The sequence below is a fragment of the Rhinopithecus roxellana genome, chromosome 15 (genome assembly GCF_007565055.1).
Source record: "Rhinopithecus roxellana isolate Shanxi Qingling chromosome 15, ASM756505v1, whole genome shotgun sequence".
NCBI classification, from domain to species: Eukaryota; Metazoa; Chordata; class Mammalia; order Primates; family Cercopithecidae; genus Rhinopithecus; species Rhinopithecus roxellana.
Window position 1 is genome coordinate 10,010,472 of NC_044563.1, and position 23,182 is coordinate 10,033,653.

Here is a 23,182-nt window from a genome sequence, read left to right on the forward strand (position 1 = left end):
TTTTTTTTTTTTTTTGAGACAGAGTGTCACTCTTGTTGCCCAGGTTAGAGTGCAATGGCGCGATCTCAGCTCACCGCAACCTCCGCCTCCCAGGTTCAAGTGATTCTCCTGTCTCAGCCTCCTGAGTAACTGGGATTCAGGCATGTGCCACCATGCCCAGCTAATTTTGTATTTTTAGTAGAGATGGGGTTTCTCCATGTTGGTCAAGCTGGTCTCCAACTCCCAACCTCAGGTGATCTGCCTGCCTCGGCCTCCCAAAGTGCTGGGATTACAGGTGTGAGCCACCGCACCTGGCCTTTGACTTAGGTTTCAAAAAGATTAATTGGCTGGGAGCAGTGGCTCACATCTGTGATCCCAGCACTTTGAGAGGCCAAGGTGGGAGGATCACTTGAGCCCAGGAATTCAAGATCAGTTTGGGCACCATAGTGAGACCCTGACTCATTACAAATAATTTTAAAAATTAGTCATGCATGGTGGTGCGTGCCTGTACTCCTGAGCGCTTGCGCCCAGGAGTCTGAGGCTGCAGTGAGCCGTAATCCCACCACTATACTCCAGCCTGGGTGACAGAGTGAGACCTTGTCTCAAAAACGAAAGAAAACGAAAAGGATCAATCTTGTTGCTGTGCTAAGAGACAAAAAGAATCTAAGGCAAAAACAGGAAGACAAGTTAGGAAACAATGACTGTAATCCAGATGAGAGATGCGGTGGCTTAGATCAGGGCGGTGGCAGTGGAGATGAGGAGAAGTGGCTAGATTAAGGACACAGAAGAGGGACTTGATAGGAATTGCTAATGGTGTGACTATCTGATGTAAAAGAATAAGAGGAGGCCGGGCGCGGTGGCTCATGCTTGTAATCCCAGCACTTTGGGAGGCTGAGGCAGGTGGATCACAAAGTCAGGAGATCGAGACCATTCTGGCTAACATGGTGAAACCCCGTCTCTACTAAAAATACAAAAAATTAACTGGGCATGGTGGCAGACGCCTGTAGTCCCAGCTACTTGGGAGGCTGAGGCAGGAGAATCGCTCAAACCCGGGAGGCAGAGGTTACAGTGAGCTGAGATTGCGCCACTGCACTCCAGCCCAGGCAACAGAGTAAGACTCCGTCTCAAAAAAAAAGAAAAAAGAATAAGAGAAGGCCGGAAGCGGTGGCTCATGCCTATAATCTCAGCATTTTGGGAGGCCGAGGCGGGTGGACCACCTGAGGTCATGAGTTAGAGACCAGCCTGGCCAACATGGTGAAACCCTCATCTCTGCTAAAAATAACAAAAAAATTGGCCAGGCGTGGTGACACACGCCTGCAGTCCCAACTACTCAGGAGGCTGAGGCAGGGGAATCAATTGAACCTGGGAGGTGGAGGTTGCAGTGAGCCAAGATTGCACCACTGCACTCCAGCCTGGGCGACAATGCAATAATTTGTCTCAAAAAAAAAAAAAAATGAGATGAAATTCTGACACACGATATAACATAAATGAACTCTGAAAGTGAAGTAAGCCAGACACAAAAGGACAAATACTGTATAATTCCACTTACATGAGGTACCTAGAGTAGTCACATTCATACAGTCAGAAAGTAGCGGCCAGATACAGTGGCTTATGCCTGTAATCCCAGAACTTTGGGAGGCCGAGGTGGGCGGATCACAAGGTCAATAGTTCGAGATCAGCCTGACTAACATGGAGAAACCCCATGTCTACCAAAAATACAAAATTAGCCGGGCATGGTGGCGCATGCCTGTAATCCCAGCTACTTGGGAGGCTGAGGCAGGACAATCGCTTAAACCTGGGAAGCAGAGGTTGCAGTGAGCCGAGATTGTCCCACTGCACTCCAGCCTGGGCAACAAGAGCGAAACTCTGAAACTACGTCAAAAAAAAAAGGAAGGAAGGAAGGAAGGAAGGGAGGAAGGAAGGAAGGGAGGGAGGGAGGGAGGGAGGGAGGGAGGGAAAGGAGGGAGGGAGAGACGGAGGGAGGGAAAGAAAGAAGCATGGTGGTTGGCAGGGGCTGGAGAGTTACTGTTGAATGGCTACAGTGTTTCAATTAGGGAAGATGAAAAGTTCTGGAGTTGCACAGTGGAGATGGTTGCACAGTGATGTGAATGTACTCTAGACCACTGAGCTGTACACCTAAAAATGGTTAAAATGGTCAATTTTATGTTATGTCTATTTTACCACCGGTTTTTTCTTTTTCTTTAAATAGATGGAGAACTCACAGATTGGTCCACTGGCAAGGGTCCTATAAGGTTTTAGAGATTTATAAACACAAGTGCAAATGAAAAATTACCCTAGAGTTTTCCCATGGTTAGCTGTGGGTACAGGAATATCTTCCCCCATCCCACCAAGAGGGCTTCAGCATGGGGAGAGAGGGTTCACTGAGTGAGGAGCGGCAGATTCCAAACAGAAGCCTATTCCAGACCAAAGAACATCGTGAAAGAGGAGAGGACTGAAACAATATGTCCAGAGAAGCAAAATGAGCTAAGGGGTTTGAAACAATGGAACAGAAACATTGTGGATCACCAGTGGTGCGGGACGTCTGGTGACAGCGTAGATGACCAGTCCAGTGTGAAACTGATAAAGGGGCATACAACCGCTAACGTTTATTAAGCACTTACTGTATGTCAGGCACCACTATAAGCACTGCGCAGGTACTAACTCGCTTGATCTTCACAACCACCATCTAAGGGATGTTATCATCCTAATCTCACAGATGAAGGAAAAACTGCAACATGCCCCAAGGTAGAGTAGCAGAGACAGGATTTGAACCCAGGCAGTCCAGTTTCTGAGCTGAGCTAACCATAAGGGTACGTGACTCAAGGCAGGACTGTATGATGCCCAACACCATGAGTTTATAGGTTTCCATTTGTAGCTTCAACTCTCCAGCACCTCACACCACAAAATCTCCTTGAACATTTAGGACACAGCATAAATGTCTTTTTTTTTTTTTTTTTTTTTTTTTTTGGAGACCGAGTTTCACTCTTGTTGCCCAGGCTGGAGTGTAATGGCGCGATCTTGGCTCACTGCAACCTCCGCCTCCCGGGTTCAAGCAATTCACCTGCCTCAGCCTCCCATGATGTCTTGATTCAAAAGCTCTGCTGCTCTGAACTGCACAGACTTGCCTCCAAGTCCAGCAATACTTCTCTGATTTTCTGCTTATTTACCAAAATGACCCTGTAAGCAGCTGACTGAAGTGTTGCCGTGAGAAAACCATGTAATGTTCAAACGGGTTTTTGGATATTAAAAGAAACGGCAGTATCCCCTTGAGAAGTCGACTTAGAGAAAGCTGGAGGCTCACGGCGGGGGCAGGAAAGGCTTGTTTCTCACATGCCCATGAAGTAATGTTTACAGAAGACTCCAGCTTCAAAGTCCATGAAAGTGGGGGACACGCAAGTTGGTTTCTAAGGAAACATCCATGATCAGGGGAAAGAGGCGTCTCTGGCAACGAGAACTATAATCTTTCTCCGGTATTTTAAACCAAGGCATGAGAAGATGAAAAGCCATGGAAGTTCCTCTAAGTTCCCTGTGACTGGCTGCTTTAATTCTGCCACCTTCCCTGCCTGGCTCTGCAAAAGTGCTCAGTAAATAAACGTTCATTGAATGAACAGTCATCATGTACTCAGCGTACAAGTCCTTTGAGAAAAGGGGTCAAATCCCAATTCCCTTGAAATCCCGAGACATTTAATTTAATCAACGTTGAAGTAAAGTGTACAAGAAAAAAGTGCTGCATTTGGCAACACAAACACTAGAACCCAATCCCCAAAGAGCAAGAGAGAAATGGCCACCATGTAAGCGCTGGGAAGCCAGCCAGCGGTGCTCGCCATCATCGGTCTAGCTTTTTTCTTTTTTTTCTTTTGAGATGGAGTTTCGCTCATATTGCCCAGGCTGGAGTGCAATGGCGCAATCTCAGTTCGCTGCAGCCTCCAGCCCTTGGGTTCAGGCAATTCTCCTGCCTCAGCCTCCCGATTAGCTGGGATTACAGGTGCCCACCATGCCCAGCTAATTTTTTTTTTTTTTTTTTTTTTGTATTTTCGGTAGAGACAGAGTTTTGCTATGTTGGTCAGACTGGTCTTGAACTCCTGGCCTCAGGTCATCCACCCGCCTTGGCCTCCCAAGGTGCTGGGATTACAGGCATGAGCCACAGTGCCCAGCCCATCTGTCTAGTTTATATTCCAGACAGACTGTGCTGGAGATCCTCCTGGGCCCTTCTGAGCATGAAGTCGAGTGGAGGCCCAGCACCATGGGAGCCAAAACAGGGATGCCTGGGCACCATGGGAGAGCACAGAGAAGGGGCCCTGAGCCCAGACTTGGAGGCTCAGATGGGCCTGGATTGGTGGTTCAAAGGCCCAGGAAGACAGGGGGCAAAGGGGCGTGGAAGAGCACAATAAAGACACAGGAATGGCCCGGCGCAGTGGTTCACGCCTGTAATCCCAGCACTTTGGAAGGCTGAGGCAGGCAGATCACAAGGTCAGGAGTTCAAGACCAGCCTGGCCAATATGGTGAAACCTCATCTCTACTAAAAATACAAAAAAATTAGCTGGGCATGGTGGCACATGCCTGTAATCCCAACTACTCGGGAGGCTGAGGCAGGAGAATTGCTTGAACTCGGGAGGTGGGGGATTGCAGTGAGTTGATATCGTGCCACTGCATTGCAGCCTGGGTGACAGAGTGAGACTCCATCTCAAAAAAAAAGACATAGGAGCATGGACCAGCATCATGGATGTGGGGACCAGCACTAGGGTGTGGCTGGAGTGAAAAGCCCACATGGGAAGTGGTGGGGGCTGAGCTGAGGACTGGGCCATGGCAGCCTTGGGTGCTAAGCTAAGGATGAGAACTTTACCCCGAGAGCCACAAGCAGACACTGAAGAATTTCAAGGAGGGGAGTAACATGATTTGATTCTTTTATTTTAAGCTAACCACTATTTAAGCTCACTCTATTCGTGGAGGAAAAGACCTAAGATAGGCAGACATTTAGGAGGCGACTGTAGCAAGTAATACAAACCAAAAACATTGAAAAAGTTAAGAAGGTGGGTGACTGGTGTGGGCCAGATGGTTAGCAGAGCTGACCAGAGACGGTGGGGAGGGGGATGGAGAGACAGGCAGAGGGGAGGTGGAGGGGAGCCCAGATGTGCAGGCCTGGAGCTCGGAAGAGAAGCAGGCCTGAGAGCCACAGAGCCCCAAGAGGCTACCCGGAGAGAGAGTCCCGAGTGAGAAAAACAAAAACCCATGACAGGTCCTTGGGAAATTCTGCCGCTTTTGAGGTTATGGGAAAAGGGGAGCCCATAAAGGGCCTAGGAAGGGAGGGCAAAGTCATCCTAACCAAACAGACGTCAACACGAAGGAGATCTCACCAAGCAGAGGGGGCAGGGTGTTTCAAGGAAGGAGAGGGCACAGCACTGAGTGCCCAGAGAGTTCCCTAGGCACTCCTATCAATGAAGTGGAGTCAGCAAGAGCAGTAGAGTGGCAGGGTGGAAGCCTGGGGACAGGGAATAGGGGGACTGGAGTGAAGAGAAGATGAGGAAGAGGTGACAGGAATGAAACAGGCAACACTTTCCAGTTGGCTCTCAACGAATAGCACCACAGCAAGAGGGGTTCGGACTTGAGGGAGGCTTTCCTTCTTTTTTTGAGACGGAGTCTCGCTCTGTCACCCAGGCTGGAGTGCAGTGGCCCGATCTCAGCTCACTGCAACCTCTGCCTCCCAGGTTTAAGCGATTCTTCTGCCTCAGCCTCCCGAGTAGCTAGGATTAGAGGCGTGCACCACCACGCCCGGCTAATTTTATATTTTTAGTACAGACAGGGTTTCGCCATATTGGCCAGGGTGGTCTCGAACTCCTGACCTTGTGATCTGCCCACCTCAGCCTCCCAAAGTGCTGAGATTACAGGCGTGAGCCACCGCACCAGGCTGGGAGGCTTTCTTTAAAGGAAGTGGAGTATGTGCCTGTTTATTTGCTGAAGGGACGTTCACCCCAGGCTATGGGTGGAATACTAGGCAGGGAAGAGGTGAGAAGAGAAAATGGGGCTCAGATGGTGGAAGGAGGGTCCACAGGAGCGGATGGAAGGAAGCAGAGCTCCCTTTGCCCAGTGACAGGGCAGTCAGTCCTCTCCAGCTGACATTGCCATGTGGGAATGCAGGCTCAGTGAACATGACAAAATGTTGAGAGGCCACACATTCCATATTTTCATTTATTGTTTTGTTTTGTTTTGTTTTTCGGAGATGGAATCTCATTCTTTCGCCCAGGCTGGAGTGCAGTGGCACAATCTCGACTGACAGCAACCTCCACCTCCCAGGTTCAAGCGATTATCCTGCCTCAGCCTCCCGAGTAGCTGGGATTACAGGTGCCTGCTACCATGCCTGGCTAATTTTTATATTTCTAGTAGAGACAGGGTTTCACCACATTGGCTAGGCTGGTCTCGAACTCCTGACCTCAAGTGATCCGCCTGCCTCGGCCTCCCAAAGAGCTGAATTACAGGTATGAGCCACCATGCCCAGCCAGTCTCCTGATTCTTAAATGTTTGCAATTACCTCCAAAAAGCAGTTTAGTTTTTGTGCAGGCCAGAAACATGGCTACAGCCCAAAATGAGCCAATGACCCCCCAACGTAGCTCCCTATGTCCCAGGATTTCCATACTCCATAGTCGCTCACTTCTTCCCCTCCAGCTCACTCTCCATGTGGGCATCTCCCTCCTAGGAGGCCTGAAAAAGCATTTCCTTTAGAGGATCATAAAGACTTTTTCTAAACTCTGGTAGATCTTCCACTAGAAGTATATTCCAATCCTTTAATTCTAAGTCTTTGGTTTCTGCCCCACCCTGGCTTCTGGTTTTAATAGGTACTGTCTTAAAAGCATGTGGATATTGCACAGTAGCCCTCCCTATGAAGAAACCCTTGAGATTCCTTCTGAAGGAGTACGTAATCCTTCTGCAGTAAGTGCATTTCCTATGGGCTTCTCACAAAGCTGAAAGAAGACTAGGATTTGAATTTCCAGGCCCAGGAGAAAGAGGGGCTAGGCTCCTGGGGTCCTGAGCCATATCCTTCCAGGTGTGGCTTCCACAGCCCAGGCAGGCATGCCCATCTGTGATAAAGGGTATCATTATCATAATTAAGGTCATCCGTCTTTCAGTCCCCATCACTTCTCTCACCTGCATTTGGGGTGGAGACTGAAACTGCCCCGGCTTGGCTGCTGGCTTCCTTCTGTTTGTTCTGGTCTTTGCATTCCAGTGCTGATGATGGTTGTGGTGTGTTCTAACAAGGATAAAGATTATCACCAGGTCACTCATCAAATCATCCAATCAATGAGCACTTTTCAAATGCCTACTATGGGTGTATAAAATACCAGACCCCGGCCGGGCGCGGTGGCTCAAGCCTGTAATCCCAGCACTTTGGGAGGCCGAGATGGGCGGATCACGAGGTCAGGAGATCGAGACCATCCTGGCTAACACGCTGAAACCCCGTCTCTACTAAAAAATACAAAAAACTAGCCGGGCGAGGTGGCGGGCGCCTGTAGTCCCAGCTACTCAGGAGGCTGAGGCAGGAGAATGGCGTAAACCCGGGAGGCGGAGCTTGCAGTGAGCTGAGATCCGGCCACTGTACTCCAGCCTGGGCGACAGAGCGAGACTCCGTCTCAAAAAAAAAAAAAAAAAAAAAACCAGACCCCATGTTTACCACCACCCACCCCCAACACATCCTAGCCCAGCCCAAGCTCCAGCCTTGCCTGGAATCTCTAGCTGTAGAGAAGATAACAGAGAATCTTTAGGAGACAACTGGCCTAAGCTGAAGGACAGTCGTTTGTGAAAGCCCCAGGAATCTCACACAAAGGGGACAATGCTATCTTGGGTTCATCCACCCACCAGACCCAGTCATTCTCCTCAAGGGCTTTGCGAGGACAGAAGGAGAGAGATAAGGTACAATTAAACACTGAGGAACAATGTGTAAGAAAGGAGGGTTTTGTTGTGGGACCAGAGCACTCATCGGTTACTGCCCCTGGGTATCTTTTCTCGGTCAGCATTAAGCTGGATACTGCGGGGCAGGGGTTCCAATCACTAGACTCAGCTCCACTCAGAGTTCCTGACGCCTTACAGGGTAGATCTCCAATCCGAGGTCGCTACCATCTGTGGGGAAGGAGAGTGTTCCCGTCAAGAAGGAGAGCCCACCTGGCCATGGGATTCCCTGACCAATGGCAGGATTCCGTCTGGTAGCAACACGGAAACCAGTTCGTGGAGAACTGTGGTTGCCATCAGTGGTTTCAACAGGTTACTCTTTTCATGTGTTTGCCCAAGTCTAACACCATCCCAAGAAATTTCTCTTCCCAGCAGAACACGGTGGCTCACGCCTGTAATCCCAGCACTTTGGGAGGCTGAGGTGAGAGAATCACCTGAGCCCGAAAGTTCCACACCTGCCTGGGCAATATAGTGAGACCCCCACCTCTACAAAAAATAAAAAATAAACAAAAATTAGCCAGGTGCGGTGGCACACGACTGTAGTCCCAGCTATTCAGGAGGCTGAGGTAGGAGGATTGCCTGAGCCCAGGAGGTCGAGGCTACAGTGAGCCATGATCGCACCACTGCACTCCAGCCAGGGCGACAGAATGAGACCCTGTCTCAGAAAAAAGAAAAAGGGCGGCCGGGCACGGTGGCTCAAGCCTGTAATCCCAGCACTTTGGGAGGCCGAGACGGGCGGATCATGAGGTCAGGAGATCGAGACCATCCTGGCTAATACGATGAAACCCCGTCTCTACTAAAAAATACAAAAAACTAGCCGGGCGACGAGGCGGGCGCCTGTAGTCCCAGCTACTCGGGAGGCTGAGACAGGAGAATGGCGTGAACCCGGGAGGCGGAGCTTGCAGTGAGCTGAGATCCGGCCACTGCACTCCAGCCTGGGCGGCAGAGCAAGACTCCGTCTCAAAAAAAAAAAAAAAAAAAAAAAAGAAAAAAGAAAAAGGAAAAGAAAAGAAAAGAAAGGAAAAGGAGACCGGACGTGGTGGCTCACGTCTGTAAACCCAGCACTATGGGAGGCCGAGGTGGACAGATCACAAGATCAGGAGTTCAAGACCAGCCTGGCCAATATGGTGAAACCCATCACTACTAAAAACACAAAAATTAGCCGGGCATGGTGCTGGGTGCCTATAGTCCTAGCTACTCAGGAGGCTGAGGCAGGAGAATCGCTTGAACCCGGGAGGCGGAAGTTGCAGTGAGCCAAGATGGCACCACTGCACTCCAGCCTGGGTGACAGAGCAAGACTCGCCCCAAAAAAAAGAAAAAAGAAATTACTCTTCCCCAGGGGATAGTAACCCAAGGTTACATGAAAGGATTGAGTCAGGACCTTCCATTTCAAACTGATTAAATTTCTTTTTTATTTTCTTTCTATTGTTTTCTTTTCTTTTTTTCTTTCTTTCTTTTTTTTTTTTTTTTTTGAGACAGTCTCACTGTGCAGCCTAGGCTGGAGTGCAGTGGCCAGATCTTAGCTCACCGCAACCTCCAACCTCCCAGGTTCAAGCGATTCTCCTGCCTCAGACTCCCAAGTAGCTGGGATCACAGGTGCACGCCACCACACCCAGGTAATTTTTTGTATTTTTAGTAGAGACAGGGTTTCACCACGTTGGCCAGGCTGGTCTCAAACACGTTGGCCAGGCTGGTCTCAAACTCACCCACCTCAGCCTCACAAAGTGGGATTACAGGTGTGAGCCACCATGCTTAGTCTGTTTTCTTTCTTTCTTTCTTTCTTTTTTTTTTTTTTGACAGAGTCTCACTCTGTCGCCCAGGCTGGAGTGCAGTGGCACAATCTCAGCTCACTGCAACCTGGCCTCCCAAATTCAAGCAGTTCTCCTGCCTCAGCCTCCCGAGTACCTGGGATTACAGGCATGTGCCACCACGTTGGCTAAGTGTGTGGCTAAGTTTATTTTTAGGAGAGATGAGGTTTCACTATCTTGGCCAGTCTGGTCTCAAACTCCTGACCTCAGGTTATCCACCCACATTGGCCTCCCAAAGTGCTAGCATTACAGGCATGAGCCACCACGCCTGGCCTCTTTTTTTTTTTAAAGATGGGGGGGTCCCACTATGTTGACCAGGATGGTCTTGAACTCCTGGGCCCAAGCGATCCTCCCATCTCAGGCTCCCACAGTGGTAGGATTACAGGTGTGACCCACGTTGCGTGGCCAAATTGGCGAAATTTCTTATTCATCCTTCCTTCTTATGGGTGAACTATCTTCCCTGTTCCGAGCTTTCAGGAGGACTGTTGGGGCCACTTAAATTTTTCCTCCCCATAAGTAATAAGCAAATTCTTCATTAGAGTTTTCTAGACTCTGAGACAATAAATTATTTGTCTTTTTCTCTGAAAGCCTAGCAGTGTCCCAGGCATTCTGGAAATGTTTGTGGCTTGGAGAGATGAATGATGAGTGATGAAAGACTGAATGAGTGGTGAATAAATGAATGAATGAGTGGTGAATAAATGAATGAATGAGCAGTGAATAAATGAATGAGTGGTGAATGAATGAATGAGTGGTGAATAAATGAATGGTGTAATAGTCTTTCAACTGAATGATATTTGCATTTCTCTAACAATCGATGGCATGAAAATTTCCAAGGTTCTTAAAAACTACACATACATTAATCCCATCCCACTGATTCATCTTTCTCCACAATTTTTTTTTTTTTTTTTTTTTTTTTTTTTTTGAGACGGAGTCTTGCTCTGTCACCCAGGCTGGAGTGCAGTGGCCAGATCTCAGCTCACTGCAAGCTCCGCCTTTAGGGTTCACGCCATTCTCCTGCCTCAGCCTCCCGAGTAGCTGGGACTACAGGCGCCGCCACCTTGCCCGGCTAGTTTTTTGTATTTTTAGTAGAGACGGGGTTTCACCGTGTTAGCCAGAGATGGTCTCAATCTCCTGACCTCGTGATCTGCCCGTCTCAGCCTCCCAAAGTGCTGGGATTACAGGCTTGAGCCACCGCGCCCAGCCAAATTTTTTAAATTCTAATAATAATCAGATATAAATTATTTTACAAAAACAACCCTGTCTTTCCCAGAAAAGTTTGGTTGAGAAATTCAGCACGTGATGACTCTTCTTTTTATTTCAATTGTTCAGTTTCTAGTCATAAAATGAAACTCAGAATAAGTCCAAATAACCACAGAAGGAAGGAATTTTTTTTTTAATTTAGAAACAAAGATTGAATAATAATGGCAAACACATCAGCGCTTACCACATGCCAAATGATTTCTACCCTCATGTCAACTCCTTACATCAACTCTGGAGACAAGTACTACTACTGCCCCATTTTACACAAGAAGAAACTGAAGTACAGAGGGCTTAAATAACTTGGCCCTAGATGGTACAGCTAGAAAGAGCCAGAGCTGGCCGGGCACAGTGGCTCACACCTGTAATTCCAGCACTTTGAGAGGCCAAGGGAGGCAAATGGCTTGAGCCCAGGAGTTCAAAATCAGCCTGGGCAACATGGCGAAACCTTGTCTCTACAAAGAATTCAAAAATCAGCTAGGACCACCAGGCACGGTGGTTCACGCCTATAATCCCAGCACTTTAGGAGGCCGAGGTGGGTGGATCACCTGAAGTCAGGAGTTCAAGACCAGCCTGACCAACATGGTGAAACCCCATCTCTACTAAAATACAAAAATCAGCAGGGCGTGGTGGCGGGCGCCTGTAATCTTAGCTACTCAGGAGGCTGAGGCAGGAGAATCACTTGAACCTGGCAGGCAGAGGTTACAGTGAGCCAAGATCGAGCCATTGTACTCCAGCCTGGGCAACAAGAATAAAACTCTGTCTCAAAAAAAAAAAAAAAAAAAAAGTAGCCAGGCATGGTGGTACATGCCTGTGGTCCCAGCTACTCAGGAGGCTGAGGTGGGATAATCAGCTGATCTCAAGGAAGTCGAGGCTACAGTGAGCTGTGATCACACCACGGCACTCTAGCGTGGGTAACAGAGTGAGACCCACTCCCAACAAAAAAAAGAAAGTGGCAGAGCTGAGATTTGAACTCAGACCACCTGGTTCATAAACCCACACTCTAAACGCTAAACCATCCATTCATGTTTCATAGCATATATTAGGAAATATGAAAGAAGGAAAAAAAATCCAAGCCAAAGTTGCCAGTATATTCAAGATAAGAAGTTATCCTATAGAAAGCATGGCTTTCAGTTAAATATGTAGATTACCTCACAGTGTCCTGTTGTAATTCATTGCCAAAACTAGAGTGCTTTAGAAATAACAGTAATAGGCCGGGTGCAGTGACTCATGCCTGTAATCCCAGCACTTTGGGAGGCCGAGGCGGGCAGATTACGAGGTCAGGAGATTGAGACCAGCCTGGCCAACATGGTGAAACCCCCGTTTCTACTAAAAATACAAAAAAAAAAAAAAAAAAAATTAGCTGGGCGTGACAGCATGCGCCTGTAATCCCAGCTACTTGGGAAGCTGAGGTAGGAGAATCACTTGAACCTGGGAGGCGGAGGTTGCAGTGAGCCGAGATCGCACCACTGCACTACAGCATGCGGACAGAGCGAGACTCCGTCTCAAAAATAAAACAAGAAATAGTAATATGCTGGGCGCAGTGGCTCATGCCTGTAATCCCAGCACTTTGGGAAACCGAGGCGGTTGAATTATTTGAGGCCAGAAGTTTGAGACCAGCATGGCCAACCTGATGAAATCTCGTCTCTACTAAAAATAGAAAAATTAGCCAGGCATGGAGGTATGTACCTGTAATCCTAGCTACTCAGGAGGCTGTTACAGGAGGATCACTTGATCCCAGGAGGTGAAGGCTGCAGTGAGCCAAGATCGTACCACTGCACTCCAATGTGGGTGACAGAGCCAGACCCTGTCTCAAAAAAGAGAAGAAGGAAAAAAAGAAATAACGGTAATATTGCTAAAAGCCAGCAAAACAAAAATTCTGTAGTAACTGGACTAAATCAAGGAGTAGGAAACGAGTTCAGCTAATATTCATTAGAAGTAAATTGCCATGGAATTAAATGTAAAGTGTTCTTAAAGCTTTTCCTTTTAAATGTACTTCTCTGTGGAAAACATTATACTGAGTGATGTGTGAGCTTTGAAAAGATTAAGGCAGGATCCAGACTGCGGTATCGTTCCTGAGGTACCAGGAAAAGGTTTGAAGATGGGCCTGATATCATCAAAGCCAGGTTACAACCAACAACTGTGGTCGGGCACGGCGGCTCACGTCTGTCATCCCAGCACTTCGGGAGGCAAGGCGGGCGGATCACAAGGTCAGGAGATCGAGACCATCCTGGCTAACACGACGAAACCCCGTCTCTACTAAAAATACAAAAAATTAGCTGGGCATGGTGGCGGGCTCCTGTAGTCCCAACTACTTAGGAGGCTGAGGCAGGAGAATGGCGTGAACCCAGGAGGCAGAGCTTGCAGTGAGCCAAGATCTCACCACTGTACTCCAGCCTGGGTGACAGAACAAGACTCCGTCTCAAAAAACAAACAAACAAAAAAAAAAACCCAACAACTGCTAAAGTGTTCTGAGCTGATCAAAGGAGGAATCCAAAGGCCAGTGCACCGTACAGCTTGGGACTGAATGATTGGCATTGTCATCTCGTCATTCCAGGACATGACCACTATGTGGCAGGAAAGGATGTGGCAGAAGGGCAGGCTGTGGCACCAAAGAACTCCTTGAAGTCACTCAAGAAAACAGAGGATAAGGAAGGGAATAGAGAGGTCACTCCCCTGAGGCCCTCCAAGGCCCCCGACTCTCCTGTTTCATATCTAAAGGTCAAGGTGAAATGGGTGGAGAAAAGTGATACATAACCATTCCTATCAAAAAAGGTAGAGACATGATTACTTACTCTATGTAAAATGGTTACTAAGTAACAGAAGACACAGCATTAAATAGCATCATTACGACATATCTGATTATGTTACTAATGTGAATCATTCACAATTTCCTGTCTGAGAGAGCTGAAATTTTTATTCTAACAAGATCATAGAAACTGGTAATAGGCCAGGCGCGGTGGTTCACAGCTGTAATCCCAGCACTTTGGGAGGCCGAGGCGGGTGGATCACGAGGTCAGGTGTTCAAGACCAGCCTGACCAACACGGTGTAGCCCCGTCTCTACTAAAAATACAAAAATTAGCCAGGTGTGGTGGCGCATCCCTGTAATCCCAGTTTCTCAGGAGGCTGAGGCAGAAGAATTGCTTGAAGCCAGGAGGCAGAGGCTGCAATGAGCCAAGATCGAGCCACTGCACTCCAGCCTGGGCAACAGAATGAGACTCCGTCTCAAAAAAAAAAAGAAAAAAAAGAAACTGGTAATAAATAAGTATAATCCAATACAAGTGTGCAGAAAATAGGGGCTTTCTAGGTATCCAAATGAAATACTCATATGTGTGTTCAAAGTGGCATGTGCAGCCAGGCACAGTGGCTCATACCTCTAATGCCAGCACTTTGGGAGGCTGAGGTGGGCGGATCATCTGAGGTCAGGAGTTTGAGACCAGCCTGGCCAACATAGCAAAAACCCATCTCTACTAAAAATACAAAAATTAGCCAGGCATGGTGGCGGGCACCTGTAATCCCAGCTACTCAGGAGGCTGAGGCAGGAGCATCACTTGCACCCAGGAGGCAAAGGCTGCAGTGAGCCAAGATCATGCCACTGCACTCCAGCCTGGGTGACAAAGCAAGACTCCATATCAAAAAAAAAAAAAAAAAAGTGAAACGTGCAACAATGTTTGTACGTACAAGAATGTAAACACTGGGACCAGGCTTAGTAGCTCATGCCTGTAATCCCAGCAATTTGGGAGGCCAAGGCAGGCAGATAACCTGAGATCAGGAGTTCAAAACCAGCTGGGCCAAAATGACGAAACTCCATCTCTAGTAAAAATTTTGCCAGGCGTGGTGGCGTGCCCCTGTAATCCCAGCTACTCAGGAGGCTGAGGCAGGAGAATCGCTTGAACCTGAGAAGCAGAGGTTGCAGTGAGCCGAGATTGAGCCACTGCACTCCAGCCTGGGTGACAGAGGGGAGACTTCATCTCAAAAAAAAAAAAGTAAACACTGGAAATGACTTAAAAGTCCATCAATACAGGAAATGTTAAATATACAATATATCTATGCTGCACAATATTTCACAATGAAAAGAATGGGGTAGGTCTGTTTTCACCTACATGGAACATCTCTAAAACGTTAAGAGGGGAAAAAGGAATTTGCAAAACAACACAGTCCAATCTTATTTATGGTTTTGTGGGTTTTGTTGTTGTTAACCCACGAAATTCTAGGCTTCTGTGTTTGGACACGTCCAAATGCATTGAGCAAAATCTACAGGGCACATGCCAAGATGAAGCCGATGGCTATCACTAAGGAGGAGCATGCAGGGGTGTTTGGAACAAGGGGAATTTCTCTCGTATTGTTTTAATTTTTTACAAAAATCAATGGCATACTAAGATTACACTAAATGTAATTATAATTACACTATATGGTATAATTAAAAATTGAATCTTTGGGGCCAGGCATAGTGGCTCGTGCCTATAATCCCAGTGCTTTAGAAGGCCAAGGTGGGAGGATCACTTGAGGCCAGAAGTTTGAGAGCAGCACCTGGGCAACATAGTAAACCCAGACTCTAAAAAAAAAAAAAAAATTTTTTTGTTATTATCTAGGTGTGGAAGCTGTGCCTATCAGTAAGAACTACTCGGAAAGCTGAGGTGGGAGGATCTCTTGAGTCCAGGAGTTCAAGGTTGCAGTGAGCTGTGATCATGCCAGTACACTCCAGCCTGAGTGACAGAGCAAGGCCCTTCTCTAAAAACAATAAATAAATAAATAAAAATAAAAATCAATCAATCTTCGGAAATGTTGGTTCTAAAAATTTCCACCTGCCCAACAGAATATTCATTAGGATTGAAAGTACTTTACCAGTTGTGATTACTTCAACAAGGGGAGGTTCATTATTCAACAAACATTTATGGAGCATCTACTCTGGGCCAGGCACTGTTCTAGACTCCGGGGATATATTAAAAATCCCTGCCGGGCGCGGTGGCTCAAGCCTGTAATCCCAGCACTTTGGGAGGCCGAGACGGGCGGATCACGAGGTCAGGAGATCGAAACCATCCTGGCTAACACGGTGAAACCTCGTCTCTACTAAAAAAACACAAAAAACTAGCCGGGCGTAGCGGCGGGCGCCTGTAGTCCCAGCTACTCGGGAGGCTGAGGCAGGAGAATGGCGTAAACCCGGGAGGCGGAGCTTGCAGTGAGCTGAGATCCGGCCACTGCACTCCAGCCTGGGCGACAGAGCGAGACTCCATCTCAAAAAAAAAAAAAAAAAAAAATGCCTGCCCTCATGAAGCCTATATTCCAGTGGACTTTACGGTCTCTCTTCCACCAATCTTCTCCCACTTCCTTTGGTGGGAGTGGTCTCTGGAAGAGAGGCATGGGCATGAGGAGACAAAATATGCCCAGAGGCAGGGGCATGACATAGATGAGCTCTGACCATGTCTTCCAGGCCTGGGAAAGAGGAGAAGATGGAAATGGTTTAAGGCTTTAGTGCAGACCCATAGCATCTGACTGGCCCCTCACTAAACATCCTCTGTATCTGTTCAAACCTGCCAGGCGCAGTGGCTTATGCCTGTAATCCCAGCACTTTGGGAGGCCGAGGCGGGCAGATCACCTGAGGTCAGGAGTTCGAGACCAGCCTGACCAACATGGTGAAACCCCATCTCTACTAAAAATACAAAAAAATTTAGCTGGGCATGGTGGTGTGTGCCTGTAATCTCAACTACTTGGGAGACTGAGGCAAGAGAATCACTTGAACCTGGGAGGCGGAGGTTGTAGTGAGCCAAGATTGTGCCACAGCACTCCAGCCTGGGCAACAGAGCAAGACTCCATCTCAAAAAAAACAAAAAAACCAGCCGTACAAGTTGAGCAGTCAGCAGCTATGCAGCTCCTAGCCACTCCTCCACCTCCTGGAGACTGTGAACCAAGCCACAAAGGGGGAAGGGGTGTGGCCGAGTGCTGGTTGGGCTTAGGAGCTCCTGGCTCCTCCAGGATGCCAATGAGACTTCCCTTCTGGCATGAGGCCACGTAGAATGATGATGGCTGAGAGTGCAACAGTAAGAGGACAGAGGATAGCTGGTAAGGGGAAAGTGAGTAAGTGGAAGGAAGTCCATATAAGAGCTAACTGCACTCCACCTGGGCCAAAATGGGGAGACCACATCTCCCCTCAGGCGTCATCTGACACCAGACCAAGGCTCAGCCAAGCTTTTCTGTGCTGGAGAACCAGAAGCCAGGTAGGAGAGCCTGCTGGTCCTCGGTGCCCTCCCTTCCCGGTCCTCTGCTCCTCTGTCCCCCGCACCAGACTACCTGGCTCCAGCTTGCTTCAGGTCTTAGCTGAACAGAATAGGGAAGAAGGGAAGGTGAAATGACTCAAGACAGGCCTGGCATGAAAAAGTGGAACTGAGTTTGTGGCTTACCCAAGAGATTAAACATAGTCTAGTTGTATCCACGCAATTTAAGGTGGGAAGGTGAAGGATCCTGTATTCCAAACCAACCTGCATTCACAAGACAAGGGCCGTAGTAAACGCAAAGGAATGACTCAATAGTGGCGAAACTCAGACATCCTTGACAAGCCAGTAGGGGAGATATTTCAGGCTAGGGCAGCCTTACCTGAGACCTTCAAATCATACTATAAAGGTACCTGGTTGCCCCACCTGAGCCCAGCCTAGCCAGCTTCCCAGCTATACCAGTTCACACGGGTGCTAGAAGGCTGGGGTAATCTGATTGGCTCAGAGAGTCACGTGTGCTAGAGAACACTAGCTTTGTTAATGATCAGAGTCAAGTTTGAACCTGTTCCTCCCAAACCTACGTGCTATCCCTCAGAGAGCCCGATGGTGACACTCACAGGGCGTGGTATGTGGCTCCAAACCTCCCCAATGACTTAAAAAATCCAAGTGAGTTTTAGATTGCTGAACCCAGTTGATCATACCAGAAATCGAGCTAAAGAACCACCTCAACATCTTTTTTTTTCCACTTTCAGCTAAGCGAACAAACTGGGAGATTGCTGCCTCACCACTTTACGTAGTAAATAATCCTTTCATCTCCCCTTTGGCTGGGAAGAGCTTACTCTCTGTGGACAAGGAACCAGCAGAAGCCTCTATGTCAGCTGAGGTTTGAACAAGGCAGAGTCGAGCTGGGAATACTCACTATCAAGTTTTTTCCCCCTTGAAAACTGGATGTGGACATTACTCAGACATATTGTATCATATTAAAACATACAGGCCGGGCGCGGTGGCTCAAGCCTGTAATCCCAGCACTTTGGGAGGCTGAGGGAGGAAAATCGCTTCAACCCAGGAGTTTGAGACCAGCCTGGGTAACATAGTGAAATACCATCTCTACAAAAAAAAAAAAAATCAAAAACACAAAACAACCAGGCATGGTGGCACTTGGGAAGTTGAGGTGGGAGGATTGCTTGACCCCGGAAGGTGGAGTGGCAGATGGCACCACTGCTTTCCAGCCTGGGGGTCAGAGTGAGACCCCATCCAAAAACAACAACAACAACAACAAAACAATTTTATCCCTGTCTTCCAAAGACATTTCCGGTGTCGATGCCTCAAATTCTACATTCTAGAAGAACTTTGCCTGCCGGGTGCAGTGGCTCACGTCTGTAATCCCAGCACTTGGGGAGGCCAAAGTGGGTGGATCACGAGGTCAGGAGATCAAGACGATCCTGACCAACATGGTGAAACCCCATCTCTACCAAAATACAAAAAATTAGCCAGGCGGGGTGATGCACACCTGTAGTCCCAGCTACTCAGGAGGCTGAGGCAGGGGAATTTCTTGAACCCAGGAGGTGAAGGTTGCAGTGAGCCAAGATTGTGCCACTGCACTTCAGCCTGGCAACAAAGCAAAGCAAGACTCCATCTCAAAAAAAAAAAAAAAAAAAGAAAATAAAAAGAAAAAAAGAACTTTGCCAAAACCTGAGAGAAATAAATGCATTTGCCAAACCCCAGCATGATGTGAGCGCTTTGGTCTCCAGATGCCACAAATACTCTCCTGCGCTCACATGTCAATATATCACAGCCAAGTGCTGCCCAGCAAATACACAGGGCTTTGTCTCATTCTGCAGCGCTGGACGCTGGCCATGGAGCCACTGTTGCTGTGTCTGTCAGGCACAAAGAGAGCGGTGGGGCAGGCAGGGGGTATGGGGCAGTTAGCTGCAAAGACAAAGCCAGCCCCGCCTTGCTGCAGGTGGGAAACACAGCTCTCCACATCCCAGCCAGGCTTTCCGGGTCAAAAAATTCTCTAGGAAGGAAGGGAAGGAGAACAGAAAAATAATCAAAAGCCACACTTCCTAGACTTAAGCAGTGAGAGATGCCAGCCACCCGTTTGGGACCAAACTGGGCAGATTTGGGGTGTCTTCTCCTCTTCCACACCTGAGCACTCTTCCACTCCCTCTTCCTCAACTTCCTGCCCCAAGCAGCACCCTTTTTGCCGCTCTTGCCACCCCACCTTTCTCGGGCTTCAGGTCCTCGACTTCAGAGTCTCCAAGCTTTCCCTCTGCCTCCTTTCTCACCCCAGCAGGGCAGTCCTGGGGGCAATGGTGTGGATTTGAGGAGTTTGCCAGCTGACAGGGCACAGAATTTAGCTGAATTCACACTCTTCAGCAGCTCAAGGAAAGCAAGCGAAGTGCAAAACTTCAGCAAGTTTATTAGAGAAAGTTTATTTTGTTTTGTTCTTTAACTTTTGTTTGTTTTTACCCTAAGTATAGGCTAAAACCTGGGAGACCAAGAAACTAAACAGTAATTGACAGAAGGAAAATTGGAGCACCAGTCGCTGAAAGGAAGTGTATGAAGTGACAGGATAGTGATAAGATGGCTTATCGAGTTTCTGCCACGTGCCATGTGCCTGGCAGTGCGCTGGAGACATCATGATGGACAAGCACACTACATCTCACTCACAGAGCTGACAGTCCGGAGTGAGAGGCAGACAGACAAGCCATTGGCCACTGATATTTTAATATGAATAGTGCTAAGAACAAAAAAGTACAGAGCAACACAAATGCATGAGATAGCTGGGGAATATCCAGGAAGGCTTCCAGGAGGAAATGACCTCTGAGCTGAAACCCAAAGGATGAAGAGAAGCCTGCATGAAAGCCAGGGTGCTGGAGAGAGAAGAGTACATTAAGGGCACTGGAAAGAGCTGAGTGTGGCTGGAGAGGCCAGCTTGAGACTGCAGAGGCTGACAGTGGCTAAGTCAAAAGCAGGCAGACCACCGCGTGCTCCGTGGGTCTTGGCTGGAGTATGAAGAGGCTGAGACATGTAGTGTTCAGAGCCGCTTCCAAGACCTTTTTCTCCCTGTGAGAACCTATGTACAGTTCAGGCTGACTTACTGAAGCATTTCTGTCCAACTTTTAAATCTCCATATTCCGTGAGAGTTCCGCAAATGCTCATAAATACAAAACAATCAACAGTCCAACCCATCTCAAGTAGAGTGAGTGGGGGACACGCCCTGACTCCCATGTTTTTTCCTGTCCTTATTTCTGCCACCAGCAAAGCCCAATCAAAGGTTCTCCACGATTACATAACCAGACATGGCAAGTAAGCCTCAGCAGACACACAGGATCTGACCATTTCCCCTTCGGAAACTGTAAAACAACGAAAGCGGGCTGGGCGTGGTGGCTCACGCCTGTAATCCCAGCACTTTGGGAGGCCAAGACGGGAGGCTCACAAGGTCAGGAGTTCGAGACCAGCCTGGCCAACATGGTGAAACCCTGTCTCTACTAAAAATACAAAAATTAGCCAGGCGTGGGGGTGGGCACCTGTAATCTCAGCTACTCAAGAGGCTGAGGCAGGAGAATACTTGAACCTAAGAGGCAGAGGTTGCAGTGAGCCAAGACCGTGCCATTGCACTCCAGCCTGGACAACAAAGTGAGACTCCATCTCAAAAAAAAAAAAGAAAAAGAAAAAGAAAAAGAAAAAAGTGAGTGTTTGCAGAACATGTAGAGTGGCCTTTTCACCTGGGTTGCCGGCAAGGTCTGGATTCACCATCCAGTGGCAAGAACCTGATTAATCCAAGGTGTTTATTTCCTTTTGATAAACAGTAACATGTAATTTTCCGTTTTTAGACACAATAATTGCTTTAAGAGCAGTCACCACATCAGTACTTAGAGGGAGCGGTTTTCCCTCACAAGAGGACGGCAGCTCAGTTTAAAAAATAATTTTTTCTAAAAGTCCCTGCCCCGAGGCCGGGCGTGGTGGCTCACACCCGGCCAACATGGTGAAACCCCGTCTCTACTGAAAATCAGTCAGGCGCGGTGGCACACACCTGTAATCCCAGCTACTAGGGAGTTTGAGGCAGGAGAATTGCTTGAACCCAGGAGGCGGAGGTTTCAGTGAGCCAAGACCCTGCCACGGCACTCCAACCTAGGCAACAGAACAAGGATCCATCTCGAAAGAAAGGAAAGAAAGAAAGAAAGAAAGAAAGAAAGAAAGAAAGAAAGAAGGAAGGAAGGAAGGAAGGAAGGAAGGAAGGAAGGAAGGAAGGAAGGAAGGAAGGAAGGAAGGAAGGAAGGAAGGAAGGAAGGAAAGAAAGAAAGAAAGAAGGAAAGAAAGAAAGGAAGGGCCGGGCGCGGTGGCTCAAGCCTGTAATCCCAGCACTTTGGGAGGCCGAGACGGGCGGATCACGAGGTCAGGAGCTCGAGACCATCCTGGCTAACACGGTGAAACCCCGTCTCTACTAAAAAATACAAAAAACTAGCCGGGCGAGGTGGCGGGCACCTGTAGTCCCAGCTACTCGGGAGGCTGAGGCAGGAGAATGGCGTGAACCCGGGAGGCGGAGCTTGCAGTGAGCTGAGATCCGGCCACTGCACTCCAGCCTGGGCGACAGAGCGAGACTCCGTCTAAAAAAAAAAAAAAAAAAAAAAAGAAAGAAAGAAAGAAAGAAAGAAAGAAAGAGGGAGGGAGGGAGGGAAGGAAGGAAGGAAGGAAAGAAAGGGAGAGAAAAAGAAAGAAAGAAAGAAAGAAAGAAAGAAAGAAAGGGCCGGGCGCGGTGGCTCAAGCCTGTAATCCCAGCACTTTGGGAGGCCGAGACGGGCGGATCACGAGGTCAGGAGATCGAGACCATCCTGGCTAATACGGTGAAACCCCGTCTCTACTAAAAAATACAAAAAACTAGCCGGGCGAGGTGGCGGGCGCCTGTAGTCCCAGCTACTCGGGAGGCTGAGACAGGAGAATGGCGTGAACCCGGGAGGCGGAGCTTGCAGTGAGCTGAGAGCCGGCCACTGCACTCCAGCCTGGGCGGCAGAGCAAGACTCCGTCTCAAAAAAAAAAAAAAAGAAAAAAAGAAAGAAAGAAAGGAAGGAAGGAAGGAAGGAAGGAAGGAAGGAAGGAAGGAAGGAAGGAAGGAAGGAAGGAAGGAAGGAAGGAAGGAAATTAGTGTCTTAGACATGATTCAAGAGACAAGCAGTTTTTGGAAAAACATGGTGTTCAAATAGAGTGAAGGACAAAAAGCCACCCCTCCCTGCCAGGCTCCCGGGCAAATTTACCCAGAACTTATCCCACCTGGGGCTTCTCCCTCCTGCAGCTAAATTCCTAGAATTTATTTTCCAGGAATTTAGACAATCCGCACTGGCTGCCTCCACTCTCTCATCTGACTTCCCTATCTGCCTGAAGGGCCCACTTGAAATTCAGGTTGTGAGCCGAACTTGCAATCTTACAAACAGAAAATGCCCTGGCATTATTCTTGCCTGCCTGCTCACATTCCAGCCCTCCCCACCGCCTGGCCACCGGAGACAGAGGACAGAGGCGTGGCTGGCAGCCACGCGCCCTTGGGGAGACCACACACCTAGGTAAACACTGGCTGGAAAGGCCCAAGGGTGTCCAAAGCCTCCCCTTTCACCTGGCTGGGGTTGGGGAACCTTAAGACCAAAACTCCTCCACATAGGGGTCAAGCGCCCCCGCCCCACCCCCTACCCTGCCCCCTGCAGCCCAGCATCCAGAGGATGTCAGGAGCTCCTAGAGGAGAAAGCAAGGCGGGTACGAGGCTGTTTGCCAGGATGTGCTAAAAGGCTCTGCCGTTCCAAAATGCCCTAAGCTGGCCTGCTGATGGGCCTGAAATAACCACGTGAGAGACCCATCCCTCAGGGTCTAAAAACTCTCTTTTTAAATGTAAACGTTCAAAAGCAATAACATATATGACACTGACACTCTCCAGGACCTTAGTTCCTCAGGGTACAAAGCTGCTATTTGAAGAAGTCTGGATAAAGGGGAAAGCGCGC

General features: G+C 48.4%; 1 protein-coding gene across 1 annotated transcript in view; it reads right to left on the minus strand.

Annotated features, from left to right (window-relative positions):
- Positions 1-23,182, minus strand: part of AHNAK (AHNAK nucleoprotein) — a 116,660-nt gene that overhangs the window by 50,328 nt on the left and 43,150 nt on the right. Inside the window, exon 5 of the mRNA XM_010384904.2 lies at positions 7,120-7,222. Coding sequence (XP_010383206.1) covers positions 7,120-7,222 — 103 coding nt within the window. The remainder of the gene's footprint in view (positions 1-7,119; positions 7,223-23,182) is intronic.